The sequence below is a fragment of the Nomascus leucogenys genome, chromosome 18, assembly GCF_006542625.1.
Source record: "Nomascus leucogenys isolate Asia chromosome 18, Asia_NLE_v1, whole genome shotgun sequence".
NCBI classification, from domain to species: Eukaryota; Metazoa; Chordata; class Mammalia; order Primates; family Hylobatidae; genus Nomascus; species Nomascus leucogenys.
This window is the reverse complement of record NC_044398.1, coordinates 17,066,599-17,081,752: the sequence shown is the minus strand read 5'-3', so window position 1 is coordinate 17,081,752 and position 15,154 is coordinate 17,066,599. Positions and strand designations below refer to the sequence as shown.

General features: G+C 36.4%; 1 protein-coding gene across 2 annotated transcripts in view; it reads left to right on the top strand.

The window, feature by feature from the left end:
* Nucleotides 1–15,154, top strand: part of CTNNA3 (catenin alpha 3) — a 1,790,392-nt gene that overhangs the window by 472,681 nt on the left and 1,302,557 nt on the right. The window contains exons 8-9 of one of the 2 annotated variants that reach the window (XM_012497056.2): nucleotides 9,926–10,129; nucleotides 13,401–14,889. In XM_012497056.2, the coding sequence (XP_012352510.1) occupies nucleotides 9,926–10,129; nucleotides 13,401–13,484 (288 nt within the window). In that variant the 3' untranslated portion in view covers nucleotides 13,485–14,889. Of the gene's footprint in view, nucleotides 1–9,925; nucleotides 10,130–13,400; nucleotides 14,890–15,154 lie in introns of those variants that run through there. The other variant, XM_003258218.3, reaches the window with a different exon arrangement.

The window sequence follows — 15,154 nt, the reverse complement described above, 5'->3', positions numbered from 1 at the left end:
TTTTCATATGCTTATTTTCTATCTGTATATATGTTTAAGTGAATTATCTGTTAAGGTCATTGGCCTATTTTTAAAAATCAAGCTATTTATTTATAGTTGAGTTTTAAGAATCCTTCATATGTTTTGGATAATATCCTTTATCAGATATGCCTTTTACAAATATTTTCCCCCAGTCTGTGGCTTGTTTTTTCACTCTCTTGATGTCTTTATTTTTTAAAAGACATATATTAGCCAAACATATTTGTAATAGTTTAACAGTGTAAACCCAACATAATAAAATTGAAATTCTTGCAACTGATTAATTTAAAAAATAATATTCATTCTGGTAAACAAAGAAAGCATTTTGTCTATTTGATTCCAAAATAATTAGTTGATTAATACTTGAATCTAAAACAGTAACAAATGTTTGGTCCATAATTATCTTTTTTAAAATTTAAGAATTCGAATTTTTAATTACTTTGTATTTTTATAAGTAATATGAAATGAAGCCTAGTTATTAAAAAATTAAAATTTTACTACCCTAGTTTGGGTTCTTGTCTCATCCTCCCCCCAAAATAATAATTGCTATGGTATTGGTATGTTTCCTTTAGACCTTTTCCTAGGCTCTCATATACACATATACACTCAGAGAAAATACAAAGTGTTGTTGTGTGCTCGTTTTAAAAATATATATGATATCGTTATATATATCATCCTGCCACTTTTGTTTTTTATTTTATCATATATTCTGGCAATTTTTCAAGCTATTATATATAGATTCATCCCACATTGTTCACTCAAATACATATAGAGCTATGATCTCAATCTTCTCAAAATGTGCAAATTATTTCTGTTTCTAGAGGCCATAGAGTTTTCTTTCACTATAAGTCATATTGATTAAAATAATCCTTATAAGTTATTTTCTGAAAGATAGTCTTTAGGCTACAACCAAAAAGAAAAATGATCAGCAATGCCTATGTAAACTACATATTCTCCATTAAATGATTTAATATAACTCATTCCTCACATCACTATTCTCATACTTCCATTCTGTGGGTGGCATACATCTTTTGTGTTTTAAAATATTGATATGTGCAGTGCAATTTATTTTAATTTTAATCATTCTTTCATAGTGTCAGATTTTTCAAAACTTCTATAGATGGATGAAATATATATTCTCCTGGTTTCACAGATCCCTTCCCTACCTTTGACACAGTTTTTTTGTTTACTCAGATGTATGGTACCTGTCTTCTCTTTGGCTTGTTTTCAAGTTTCAGTCTTTCTGCGTCTAGCTCTATAATTATAATGCTGATGCCTGTTCAGGTAGACTTGATAACATAAAATCTGGATAAGATCACATCCAGACTGTTTTTTAGAAGTTTATTTAAAATTTTTTAAATTAGTGAATAAAAATTATATATATTTGTGGTGTATAACATGATGTTTTGAAGTACATATACATTATGCAGTGGCCAAATCAAACTAATTAACATATGCACTACCTCACATACTAATTTTTTTTTGTGGTGAGAACACTTAATATCTACTCTCAGCAATTTTTAAGTATACAGTACATTATTATTAACTATAGTTACCAAGTTATGCAATAGATTTCTTGAATTTATTCCTCCCGTCAAACTAAAATTTTGAATCTTTTGACCAGCATCTCCTGAATCCTGTCCCTGACCCCTAGCGCCTGGTAACCACCACTCCACTGTATGTCTGAGTTAGATTCTTTTGGATTTTACATATAAGTGAGGTCATGTGGTATTTGTATTTCTGTGCATGGCTTATTTCACATAACATAATGTCTTCTAGGCTTATCCATGTTGCTACAAATGACAGAATTTTCTGGTTTTTGTTTGTTTGTTTGACAGGGTCTCACTCTGTCACCCAGGCTGGAGTGTAGCAGCATGCTTACAGCTCACCACAACCTCGACTTCTTGGGCTCAAGCAATTCTCCCACTTCAGCCTCCCTAGTAGCTGGAACTACAGGCATGCGCCACCATGCCTGGCTAATTTTTGTATATTTTGTAGAGTTGAGGTTTAGCCATGTTGCCCAGGCTGGTCTTGAACTCCTGGACTCCAACCAGCCACCCATCTCAGCCTCCCAAAATGCTGCAATTATAGGCATGACTCATCGCACCCTGCAGATTTTTTTCCTTTGAAAGGCTGAATAGTATTCCATTGCATATGTACTACATTTTCTTTATCAATTCGGCCATTGGTAGACACTTAGGGTGATTCCATATCTTGGCTATTATGAATAATGGTGCAGTGAACATGAGAGTACAGGTATCTCTTTGACATACTGATTTCATTTCCTTTGGATATATACACGGTAGTGGGATTGCTGACTATACGATAGTTCTATTTTCAATTTTTTAAGGAACCTCCAGCTGTTTTTCATGATAGCTGTATCAATTTATATTTCTACCAGCAGTGTACAAGGATTCCCCTTTTCTCTCCATCTTTGCCATCAAGATTACCTACAGCTTTCAATTCCATGTTCTATGGATCTAAATCCCTCCCTAAGAATTCTGTGAATGACTGGTTTGCCAGGCTCAAATGATCCTCCCACCTCAGCCTCCCGAGTAGCTGGGAATACAGGGATGTGCCACCTTGCCCAGCTAATTTTTATATTTTTTGTAGAGATGGGTTTCACTATGTTGCCCAGGCTGATGTTGAACTCCTGGGCTCAAGCAATCGGCCCATCTGTGCCTCCCAAAGTGCTGGGATTACAGGCGTGAGCCACTGTGCCTAGCCCTGCTTTGCCTTTAACCATTTTGATTCTGCATTTAATTGTCCAGACTTATGCCTAGTCAATCTGTGCTTAACTTACTACTCTTTTTATTTATACAACACATCCACATTGTAGTTATGTATTTTTGTGATTTTTTTTGGTTAATAGTGTTCAGTTCTGAGATGTGAGCCCTGTGAGGAGGGCAGGGATGCTCACCATTCTGTTACCAATTCCTAGCACAGTACCTGGCACAGAGTAGGCGCTTTAACAGAGTTAGAATGTAAGGAAGGAATAATTGAAGAGTACTTGGGGTTTGTGATGAGGAGAAGATAGCCTTGAAAATAAAGGGGAAGGCTGGCACAGTGGCTCACACCTGTAATTCCAGCACTGTGGGAGGTCAAGGCAGGTGGATTGCCTGAACTCAGGAGTTTGAGACCAGCCTGGGCAACACAGTGAAACCCCATCTCTACAAAAATTACAAAAAACTAGCTGGGTGGGGGTGGCACACACCTATGATTCCAGTTACTCTGGAGGCTGAGTTGGGAAGATCACTTGAATTGGGGAGGTCAAGGCTGCAGTGAGCCATGATTATGCAACTGCACTCCAGCCTGGGTGACAGAGTGAGACATTCCTCAAATTTTTTTCAAAAAAGAGAGAAACAAAGGGGAGATAAGAGAGAGAGAAAGAGACAGAGAGAGAAAGAGAATGAATGAGAGAGAAAGACTATGTCTTCCTTGAAGACAAGGAGGAGAAGAAATGAGTGGAAAACATAATTAGATTCAGGTGAATGAAGACGTTTGCCAGGTGGTCTCATCACAGTTTGCCCAGAGTAGTAGAAAGTGTATGGATTTGGTAGTTATATAAAATTGGATTTGAATCCTTCATCTTCTCTTTTAAGGGGATTATTAGACAACTTACTTAATCTTGCTCACGCTCAGTTTTCACATGTATAAATTAATGATCATAATACCCCACAAAATGGTTGGTAATGATTAAATAAGACAACAAAAGCAGCACTGCATGGTAGTTATAGCATGGAACTGGAAGTAGACAGATTTGGACAGACTCTTCCCTCCGCTACTTACTAGCTGAGTGATCTTGGGCAAGTTACTTAAAGTCTTTAATTTTGAAAAGAAGTGGTAGGAAGAAAAATAAGGAATGAAATTTATTAACCAAATAAATTATAAAGCTATCCAGAAAGAGATAAAAATATAGAGGATGATATCAGTACAAATATATTTGTTTATAGCTATGGGCCAGGATTCAAACTCAGGCTATCTGCTTCTAAGACCTGGGTTCTAAATTTCTAGCTATACTTACTCTTTTAAACAAAATAATATAATAGAAGAATATGGAGTTGGGACTCTTAATTACATTAAAAAAATAATGTTCTGTCAGCAATCAAAGTATTAAGTAGGTAAGTATACATTGAGTGGAACCTTAAAAAAGGAAAAATATTTTCTATTTCAATGGAGTGGCATCCTGAAAATACAACATCCTATTGATTGTCTTTCATGGGGTTAATGCCATGAAACACACTGAAATGCTGTTTTAACATAGCTATGGTGCATCAGAAGAGGTAAAAATTTATTTCCGTTGGTCTTAAACAAATCCAGTGCCATTTCACCGGACATTTGATTTACTTTAAAAAATTATTGCCTTTTTATTGATTCAGTGACAAGGTTAGTGAAAACTTTAGCAGGTTGGAATAGTAGGACAGTTGTTCAGGCAAAATCAAGAGCCCTGCCTATAGGTATCAGATGTCAGAGCAGACAATGGTTTGAGTTCAGATAAGCTTGAAGAATCGGAAGTCTTGACAGTAGCTGGGATTACAGACACATGCCACCATGCCCAACTAATTTTTGTATTTTTAGTAGAGATGGGGTTTCACCATGTTGGCCAGGCTGGTCTTGAACTCCTGACCTTGTGATCCGCCCACCTAACCTCCCAAAATGCTGGGATTACAGGCGTGAGCCACTGCACCTGGCCTAAATAGTTTAATTTTTGTTATGAAACATTGGAGTGGAAAGTTTGTACTAAATGAGTGAGCCAAAGAAAGATGTGGTAAAAGTGGCAAATGAAATAAGGAGGAAGACTTAGATGAATGAAGCCTTAACTGATGGCCAACCCCATTGTAGGGATTATGGTTTCATCAAAAATAATATCTACTGGGTAAAGAAAAAAATGTTAAATTTGCTTTTTGTAAAGTTAATTTCCTTTCATGTTTTTTTAAATTTTTTTGCCCATGTAACACAGAAAAATGGAGAGACTCAATAGAGGCATAGAGAAATAGGAAGAAAAGGCTGGGCGTGGTGGCTCACACCTGTAATCCCAGCATTTTGGGAGGCCGAGGCAGGCAGATCACGTGGTCAAGAGATCGAGACCATCCTGGCCAACATGGTGAAACCCTGCCTCTACTAAAAATACAAAAATTAGCTGGACGTGGTGACATGCGCCTGTAGTCCCAGCTACTTGGGAGGCTGAGGCAGGAGAGTCGCTTGAACTTGGGAGGCAGAGATTGCAGTGAGCCGAGATTGTGCCACTGTTCTCAAGCCTGGCGACAGAGCAAGACTCCGTCTAAAAAAAAAAAAAGAAAAAAAAGAAAAATAGGAAGAAAAGAGTCAGGAAAGAAAGAATTCTCCTGCATGCTTTTAAGATATTTAACCAGTTTTATAACAGATCTATATTCTAGTTTACATTTTACATTCTATAAGGGGCCTTCAAAAAGTTCATGAAGAATGTGTATTATAAAAAAACTATGCATGAATTTCAACATTTTTCCCACCAAAATAAACTCATACTAACTTGTTTTAACATGTCTGAATGGGATTTATTTTGAGGCACTAAGAAAGATAAAACATCAGTTTGAAGAACCTCTATCAGCAATGTGAATTCTGATAAAAATGAAGCAAGAACAAACATCAAATATATGGTGAAGACTGGGTGAAAAAATAGTGAAATCATTGATACTTTATAAAAGGTTTATAGGGCCAATGCCTCAAAGAAATCAGCAGTTTACAAGTGGATAACTCATTTTACTAAGGGATGAGATGATGTCAAAGATGAAGCTCAAGGTGGCAGACCATCTGCATCAATTTGTGAGGAAAAAATTAATCTTGTTCATGTCTTAATTGGAGGACTGACAATTAACAGCACAAACAATAGCCAACACCATAGACATCTCAATTGCTTCGGCTTATACAGTTCTGACTAAAATATTAAAGTTGAGCCAACTTTCTACTTGATGAGTGTCAAAAATGTTGCTCCGGGAGAAGCTGCAGATAAGAGCAGAGCTTTCAACAGAAATTTTTTCAACAATTGATATCAAGATCCTGAAGCATTTCTCCAAAGAAATGTAAAAGGAGATGGAACATGGCTTTACCAGTACAGTCCCTAAGGCACAGCACAGTCAAAGCAATGGCTACCAAGAGGTGGAAGTAATCGAGTCAAAGCAAAATTGGACCAGTCAAGAGCAAAGGTCATGGGAATAGTGTTTGGGATTCTCAAGACATTTTGTCTGTTAACTTGCTGGGAGGCCGAAGAATGATAACTACTTATTATAAGAGTGTTTTAAGAAAGTTGGCCAAAGCATTAGCAGAAAAATGCTCAGGAAACCTTCACCAGAGAGTCCTTCTCCACCACAATAATACTCGTACTCATTCCTCTTATTAAACAAGGGCAATTTTGCAAGAGTTTGCTTGGGAAATTATTAGGCTTCCATGTTACAGTCCCGATTTGACTCCTTCTGACTTCCTTTTGTTTCCTAATCTTAAAAAATTTGTAAAGGGCACCTATTTTTCTTCAGTTAATAATGTAAAAAAGACTGCATTGACATAGTTAAATTCTCAGAACCTTCAGTTCTTTAGAGGTGGACTAAATAGCTGGTATCATCACTTGCATAAATTTCTTGAACTTGATGGAGCTTATGTTGAGAAATAAATTTTACATTTTTTATTTTTATATTTTAACTCCACTTTTTATGTGAACTTTTTGGAGTCCCCTTACATTTTATTTTTTATTTATTTTTTTTTATTCAAGTTTTAGGGTACATGTGCACAACGTGCAGGTTAGTTACATATGTATACATGTGCCATGTTGGTGTGCTGCACCCATTATCTCCTAATTTAACATTAGTTATATCCCCTAATGCTATCCCTCCCCTCCCCCCACCCCACAACAGGCCCCGGTGTGTGATGTTCCCCTTCCTGTGTCCATGTGTTCTCATTGTTCAATTCCCACCTATGAGTGAGAACATGTGGCATTTGGTTTTTTGTCCTTGCGATAGCTTGCTGAGAATGATGGTTTCCAGCTTCATCCATGTCCCTACAAAGGACATGAACTCATCATTTTTTATGGCTGCATAGTATTCCATGGTGTATATGTGCCACATTTTCTTAATCCAGTCTATCATTGTTAGACATTTGGGTTGGTTCCAAGTCTTTGCTATTGTGAATAGTGCCGCAATAAACATACATGTGCATGTGTCTTTATAGCAGTATGTTTTATAATCCTTTGGGTATATACCCAGTAATGGGATGGCTGGGTCAAATGGTATTTCTAGTTCTAGATCCCTGAGGAATCGCCACACTGACTTCCACAATAGTTGAACTAGTTTACAGTCCCACCAACAGTGTAAAAGTGTTCCTATTTCTCTACATCGTCTCTAGCACCTGTTTTTTCCTGACTTTTTAATGATGGCCATTCTAACTGGTGTGAGATGGTATCTCATTGTGGTTTTGATTTGCATTTCTCTGATGGCCAGTGACGATGAGCATTTATTTTTTCATGTGTCTTTTGGCTGCATAAATGTCTTCTTTTGAGAAGTGTCTGTTCATGTCCTTCGCCCACTTTTTGATGGGGTTGTTTGTTTTTTTCTTGTAAATTTGTTGGAATTCTTTGTAGATTCTGGATATTAGTCCTTTGTCAGATGAGTAGATTGCAAAAATTTTCTCCCATTCTGTAGGTTGCCTGTTCACTCTGATGGTAGTTTCTTTTGCTGTGCAGAAGCTCTTTAGTTTAATTAGATCCCATTTGTCAATTTTGGCTTTTGTTGCCATGGCTTTTGGTGTTTTAGACATGAAGTCCTTGCCCATGCCTATGTCCTGAATGGTATTGCCTAGGTTTTCTTCTAGGGTTTTTATGGTTTTTCGGTCTAACATTGAAGTCTTTAATCCATCTTGAATTAATTTTTGTATAAGGTGTAAGGAAGGGATCCAGTTTCAGCTTTCTACATATGGCTAGCCAGTTTTCCCAGCACCATTTATTAAATAGGGAATCCTTTCCCCATTTCTTGCTTTTGTCAGGTTTGTCAAAGATCAGATAGTTGTAGATAAGCGACATTATTTCTGAGGGCTCTGTTCTGTTCCATTGGTCTATATCTCTGTTTTGGTACCAGTACCATGCTGTTTTGGTTACTGTAGCCTTGTAGTATAGTTTGAAGTCAGGTAGCATGATGCCTCCAGCTTTGTTTTTTGGCTTAGGATTGACTTGGCAATGTGGGCTCTTTTTTGGTTCCATATGAACTTTAAAGTAGTTTTTTCCAATTCTGTGAAGAAGGTCATTGGTAGCTTGATGGGGTGGCATTGAATCTATAAATTACCTTGGGCAGTGTGGCCATTCTCACGATATTGATTCTTCCTACCCATAAGCATGGAATGTCCTTCCATTTGTTTGTATCCTCTTTTATTTCATTGAGCAGTGGTTTGTAGTTCTCCTTGAAGAGGTCCTTCACGTCCCTTGTAAGTTGGATTCCTAGGTATTTTATTCTCTTTGAAGCAATTGTCAATGGGAGTTCACTCATGACTCAGGGTTAAGAAACTCACTCAAAACCCCTCACATTTTATAGTAAGAGAACATTACACAGTGCTATTTTTTAAAAAAAATTGTTTTAAAATTATTTCTTTTTGCATAATAATTTTCTCTTCCTAGCTGACTCTACAGTTGTGGCTTTTAAAATTGTATCCTGGCTACTTTCAACCCCCAAATATTTATAAGAATGTAATGTAACACAATGATAAATATAAGATTTTATATATAAACACACACACATATAATTACTTATTTACGTACATACACACCTCTACCTATATAGAATACATATACATGTCTATAATCTTATACATAAGATTATACACTAGGAAGATGTTATAATATCTTCATACTGTGTGTTTGTGTGTAGATTCACACTGAGACTTTCACACTCTGAAGATCATTATGCGATTGCATTTCATGTTAAGGGTTCTTCAGAGAGCTTTTATTCTACACCATCTCTTTCTGCAATTCTCACATTATGCCTAATCTTGGAAAGACTTCCTCTCTTGGAGTATTTTAATAAAAGACCCTTAGAGCAGCATATGCCCTCCATCTTTTCTTAAGAGGCTGTAGATGATTTTGACTCCTATTACCTGAAGATATGTCTAATGGTAACCTTAAAATTACCGTGTCAGGTTCTAATAGCTGGAAATAGCTGGAAGTTATAATAGATCAACAGGAAGAAGCCGTTTTGTTTTAAATTAAATAATCAAAATTCAGAATTTACTTTGATATGTTAGTGTTAAAGTTAACTAAAGTTTATGATTTAAAGTGAGGCATAATGAAAATAATATTAAATCTGGTATTGAAAGGCCTGGATACTTGTCTGAACATCACTATTTATTTGCTCTATGACCTTGGGTAAGACAGCCTTTCAGCGTCACTCATCATCAGCTGAAATGTGTGGTTATTAATACATTGCTGCCTACTTCCTCATGGTGCTGTCAGGATGAGATACATGAAAATATTGTCTAAACAGTACAGTCTATAAAAGTTACTATTGTAAATAACAGCTAATATGCTCCAGTCAGTGTATTAAGCATTTATATCATTCTTACAATAGTTTTACAACACAGGCAACATTAATATTCTGCTTTTATAGATCAAGAGGTTGAGGCTCAGCAAGTGTAAGACAACTGCATGAGGGAGAAAGGTAAGATTTGAATCCAGGTCTGTCTGAGGCTAGAACAAAAGCTCATAATTGCATCACTTTCATTATTTATCAGAATAATAATCACTACATAGCATTATGTGTGAACCAGTCGAGGCAGTAAAACACGGTTCTCTTTATTATCACATCTGAATTCTAAATGCAAAAGCAAAGTAACATTTGTTTTTCATAAAAGTGAAATGCCATGGAGCTCTAACCATACATATGTGTTCTTCTCTTAGAATTTAATTGTCCTGAATCCACTCACAGTGACTGAGGAGGAAATAAGACCATCACTAGAGAAACGCCTTGAAGCCATTATCAGTGGGGCTGCTCTGCTGGCGGATTCTTCATGCACGAGGGACTTCCACCGAGAGCGGATTATCGCAGAATGCAACGCCATTCGCCAGGCTCTTCAGGATCTGCTTTCAGAGTACATGAACAATGTAGGTGACTGGTTTGCCCTCCCGTCCCTAGCCCCTTTTCCCTTGTACTTTAAATATATGCTGAGATACTTTCCGTGTACAAAATAGGATAAATTACAAATGAGTATGTGATTTTACATGGGTTGATTTTCTAAGTGAATTCTGCTTGGTTATTTACAGGGAACAACAACCCTGGGAGTTTCTAGGGATGAAATCAGAACCAGAGGAGTATTTACAGGTGATTGTTTTGTTTGTGGAAGTATCTCACTATTAGTTGAAGAAGGGAATCAGGATTGGAGAAAGGAAACTAGAGTTGCACATCAATTTAAGAAATATAAAGAAGATAAAGAGAGGGGGCAGATTGCTCAGGATCAAGTTGGTGAATAATGAAAGGCCATTAGAAGTTAGTATTCAATAAAAGTGATGTTACAGGGATCATGAGCTATGTTTGAAGGTGTGTAAAGAGCCCATGCAGGTTATTTTGTTGTTGTTGTTGTTTTATGGAGATAGACAAGGTCTTGCTCTGTTGCCCAGGCTCAAGTGCGGTTGGGTAATCACAGCTAATGGCAGCCTCGAACTCCTGGGCTGACATGATCCTTCTACATCAGCCTCCCAAGTAGCTGGGACTACAGGTGTGTTACCATGCCCAGCTAATTTTTGTAGTTTTTGTAGAGATGGGGTTTTGTCATAATGCCCAGACTGGTCTCGAACTCCTGGGCTCAAGTGACCCTCCCACCTTGGCCTCCCAAAGTGCTGGGACTACAGGCACCCACGCAGTTTTGGCAGCTCGTAATCTTTTTCAAATGTGACAGTGTCTAGTTTTTTTTTTTTTTTTTAAGTTTTAGCTATCAGAAATATTGTAAATGTCTAAATTTAGGGCAAAAATATTTGTTTCAAAGTCCATTTTGTTTCACTTATATATACATATATATGAAATATATATCTCTTCATCTATGGAATGTCTATAACTATTGTTCCCCTCAAATCTTGGTAATATTTATAAAGTGAAGAGAAAAATCTTGAATATATTGTCAATTGTATATTGATTATGAAGATTCCTTAAATAATAGAGCTAAACAAAATGAAAGTTATAATAGGGATATTTTGTTCATCTGTAATTATAAATAGAAGAATTCAAGATTCATGTAGGTATGTTTTGAGAATGATTAGTTACAAACGTTATCACTTTTCAGGTATGAATTTAAGACATTTGAGACTGTTCAATGTAAGTACTTTATGTGAATAATTGAAATGCACTAAAATTATTTGGTGCATTTTGAGGACCCTTCAACACGTTTGATGTATCTTCATACTCTTAATATTTGATGACTTTGGTTCCTGACCAGAAATCTCACACCTGTCAATAAATCAAAGTTGTAAGGTAGATCTCTTTAATAAGAAAATTTTAGTAATGTTTTGTCCTGCTAGAATGCCTGAAGCTAGAATATCCCCATTTTTAGCATATAATATATTCTTAAAGATTTTTCAAGGTACTTCATCAGTCATAAAAATCTCAGAAGATAATATTGTATTGAAATGCCTTCTTTCATGATGTGTAAACTATTACAATTATTATTCTTATCTTTACAGATAAAATATAGTAAAGTTATATATACATTTATTTTCCCTAGAAATTATAAAATTACAAGTTCAATTTATCTAAAATAGAAAGGTATTTTATTCTTTATAGATACAAATTCAGATATATACACATGTGCACACTTACCCACATACATAAGTAAGGTTGGCCACATAATTTGTGGTGCCTAGTACAAAATGAAAATGTGAGGCTTCTTGTTCAAAAAGCAGAGGAAAGGAACTGTAGCTTTCTTACACAGCCTCTCGTGACCTATGAAAGTTTATTTTTATTTGCTATTTAATGTTAGATTTCTAGAGTATAGAGGTACTTATAAAGTGACTATATATAGAGGTACTTATAAAGTGACTATATGTCTCGTGACATATAGGTCACGAGAGACTATGACCTGTGAAATGTTATTTTTATTTGCTATTTAATGTTAGATTTCTAGAGTATAGAGGTACTTGTAAAGTGACTGCAGACCCTCACAGGTGTCTGTGGCTCCACCAGATGACCCTGACCCACCCCAGGGTGTGCCAAGGCCCCCACAAGGAATTAAGGGCAGCAGTAATCACTGGGTGGGAGAACAAGTGGCTGAGGACCTATCCCAGGAAGTCACTCGGAGGCAGGACTGCGTATGAGCCAAGACATGTGCTTCATTGCCGCACTGGACTACACAGATTCAAAGGTAAAATTGTTAAAAATTTCAAGACTGTGGTAGCAGAGCATGAAAACCCAAGCCTGGGACCCCTGTCTAAAATTGGGATCCTGTGTGCAGTAGCAGGCCCCTGAAGCTGGCCCTGTATGTAATAACCACATATCACATCAAAATAGTGGTGATTTTATGGTTTACTTAAACTGAGCAAATTGGACTGAGCTAATGAATATTGTAATTAAGTAGCAGGAACCAACCTGGAAAACTGTGGAGTATATTATCATATTTCATCCCCAGGTTTACTGTCACTCCAGGTTTCTATCACAAATAATGCTTCTTTATAGCTGTTGCATCAGTTTCAATGAAAGGGAATGCATTTTTCTGGAACTAGCTGAACTCAAACCTTGCTCAAAGACTTGGGATGGCTCTAATACTTAAGTCCTCATCTTTCTATTTTAAGGAATACTGTGTCTCCTTTGGTGGACCCAGTTGTTTTTGAGATCAGTCAGTAGCTTTTGTAATTGAGCTGTGCTGATGGAGTAAATGCTTGATGATAAGCATAAAAACTGAAATTGATTAATTCATCAAAACCTGTGAGTCTTTTAGATGAAGGGGACTTCAGAGATTGGCTTAAGTTTTGCAAATCTGTTGTGTCCAGCCAGAGCAGTTCAGCAGTGAGAAATGAATGCAGCTTATGTTTGTCTCAGGCTCAGTCCACACAACCATATGACTCCTCTGAGTCTAAATAAATTCACTTCCTTAAACAGATCAGCAAGTCTTGATCATTTTTTTAAAATGGAATCTCAACATTCAATAAGTTCAATGTCTTGTCACATTAATAAGAAATTAGTAAGAAATGAGATGAGATGGGTCTATAACGGACAAAACAGACAACCACTTAACACTATTGATTATGTATGTTTGCCCTAATATATACTGTCCTGTTAAATTTATATGAGTGGACACATATGTATATATGTTTGGTTAGTTTTCTATTGCTGCTGTAACAAATTACCACACACTTAGTGTCTTAAAACACACAAATTTCTATCTTTCAGCTCTGTAATCAAAAGTCTGACCTGGGCCTCACTGGAGTAAAAATCAAAGTGTTGGAGGAATGCGTTATTTTCTGGAGTCTCTAGGGAAGAGTCCATTATTTTTGCCTTTTCCAGTTTCTAGAGGTCACCCTCATCCCTTGGCTCATGGCCCTCTGCCTCCATCTTCTAAGCCAGCAATGTCATGTTTCTCTGACCCTGCTTCCAATCTCACATCTCTTTCTCTGACCACACCTTGGAAAGATTCTCTTCTTTTTAGGACTCATGTGATTAGTGGGAGCCACCCAGATTATCCAGGATAATCCTCCCATCTGAAGGCCCTTAACCTTAATTACATCTGCAAAATCCCTCTTGCCATGTCAGGTAACATATTCACAGGTTCTGGGAATTTGAATATGGACATCTCTGGGAGACTCACAACATTATATCAATACTAGTCCTCCCTAGTCTCTTCGGTGGAATCATTATCAATCCTTTCATTTCAAATCCATTATAGACAGCATCCCTCACACACTTTAAGCTCTGTGCAGGCAGATCACATGTCTGTTTTTTTTAGTTTTATCCCAAGCCTCAGGCACAATGCATAGAATTTAGAAAAAGCTGAATTGTATTTTTGAATGAAAGAATGAATGAAATGATTGCATATTGTATATGCCATGTAATGGAGAAACAGCCTCTCTGACATTAACTGAAATGAGTTTCAAGCACCTACTACATTTATACAATGGACTGCCTGTTATAAAAGGTCTTATTTTGCAAAGCATTAAATCTCTTCTGGAAATCAATGTAAATATCCAGAAATAGATTCTTTTTTATCTTAATCTCTGCATTTGGATCCACATCCAGCCATATTCTAGAACAGGATTTTTATTCCTTAAAAATACACTCCAGGAAACATTTAGGATCAGAGAAAATATAGCTTTTATCTTTTAAAACTTAGGGATATATATTTCTAAGATATTTCTGCTTATTTTGTTGTATCTCTATGACTGGTTAGACCTAGTTCATCTTCTCTGATGTATAACATAATTAAGGAATTTTTTCATAAATGGGGCAGAGCAACGAGGCCCTGTGAAAAAGGAATGATCTTCAGGAAATCAATTATTTTTACATGGTGATCTTTCTGTAATTGGTGAAAATAGAATTGTAGGTAGGCAGCCATCATGTTTGAGTTCTAAGATAACACCAAGCATGGATATTTTTCTGGGAGTGGGTTGAAATCATATTGTTGTAGTTGGGTTGGATGTGTTAGGTGATGTATAATTATTAGTAAAGTTAATATTCAGGTGATACATGACTATAGGGGAGTATTAGAATTGAGTGAGAGATAATTCTGCCAGAGTAAAGAAGTCAGGCCTAAGCTCCATGCAGGAACTAATTTGCATTTCTGGACCTCTCATCTACCCACTTTTTTCTTCTCTTGGTGTTTTATGTGGAAGGACATTGTTGGTTCTCATTACATATTTGTTGAGCGAATAAAGAATCAAATGGACTGGCTCTCTTATTCAGAAACCTCCTTTATTGTGTGTCTTGAGTTTAATGCATTCCATGTCTTGGGAAATTCTGAAAATTCATATAAAGCCTACATGCAAAGAGATGTTATGGGATTTTTTCCTTTCGAATAGGACCTCCATCTCACTCCTGAAAATGCATTTTGGAAATAATTCCAGTCTTAATTAATTGATTTTTATTTCCTATGATGATACGGTAAAACAGTTGGGAGGAACTACATGCAATGGCTTTTTGAATACAAGAGA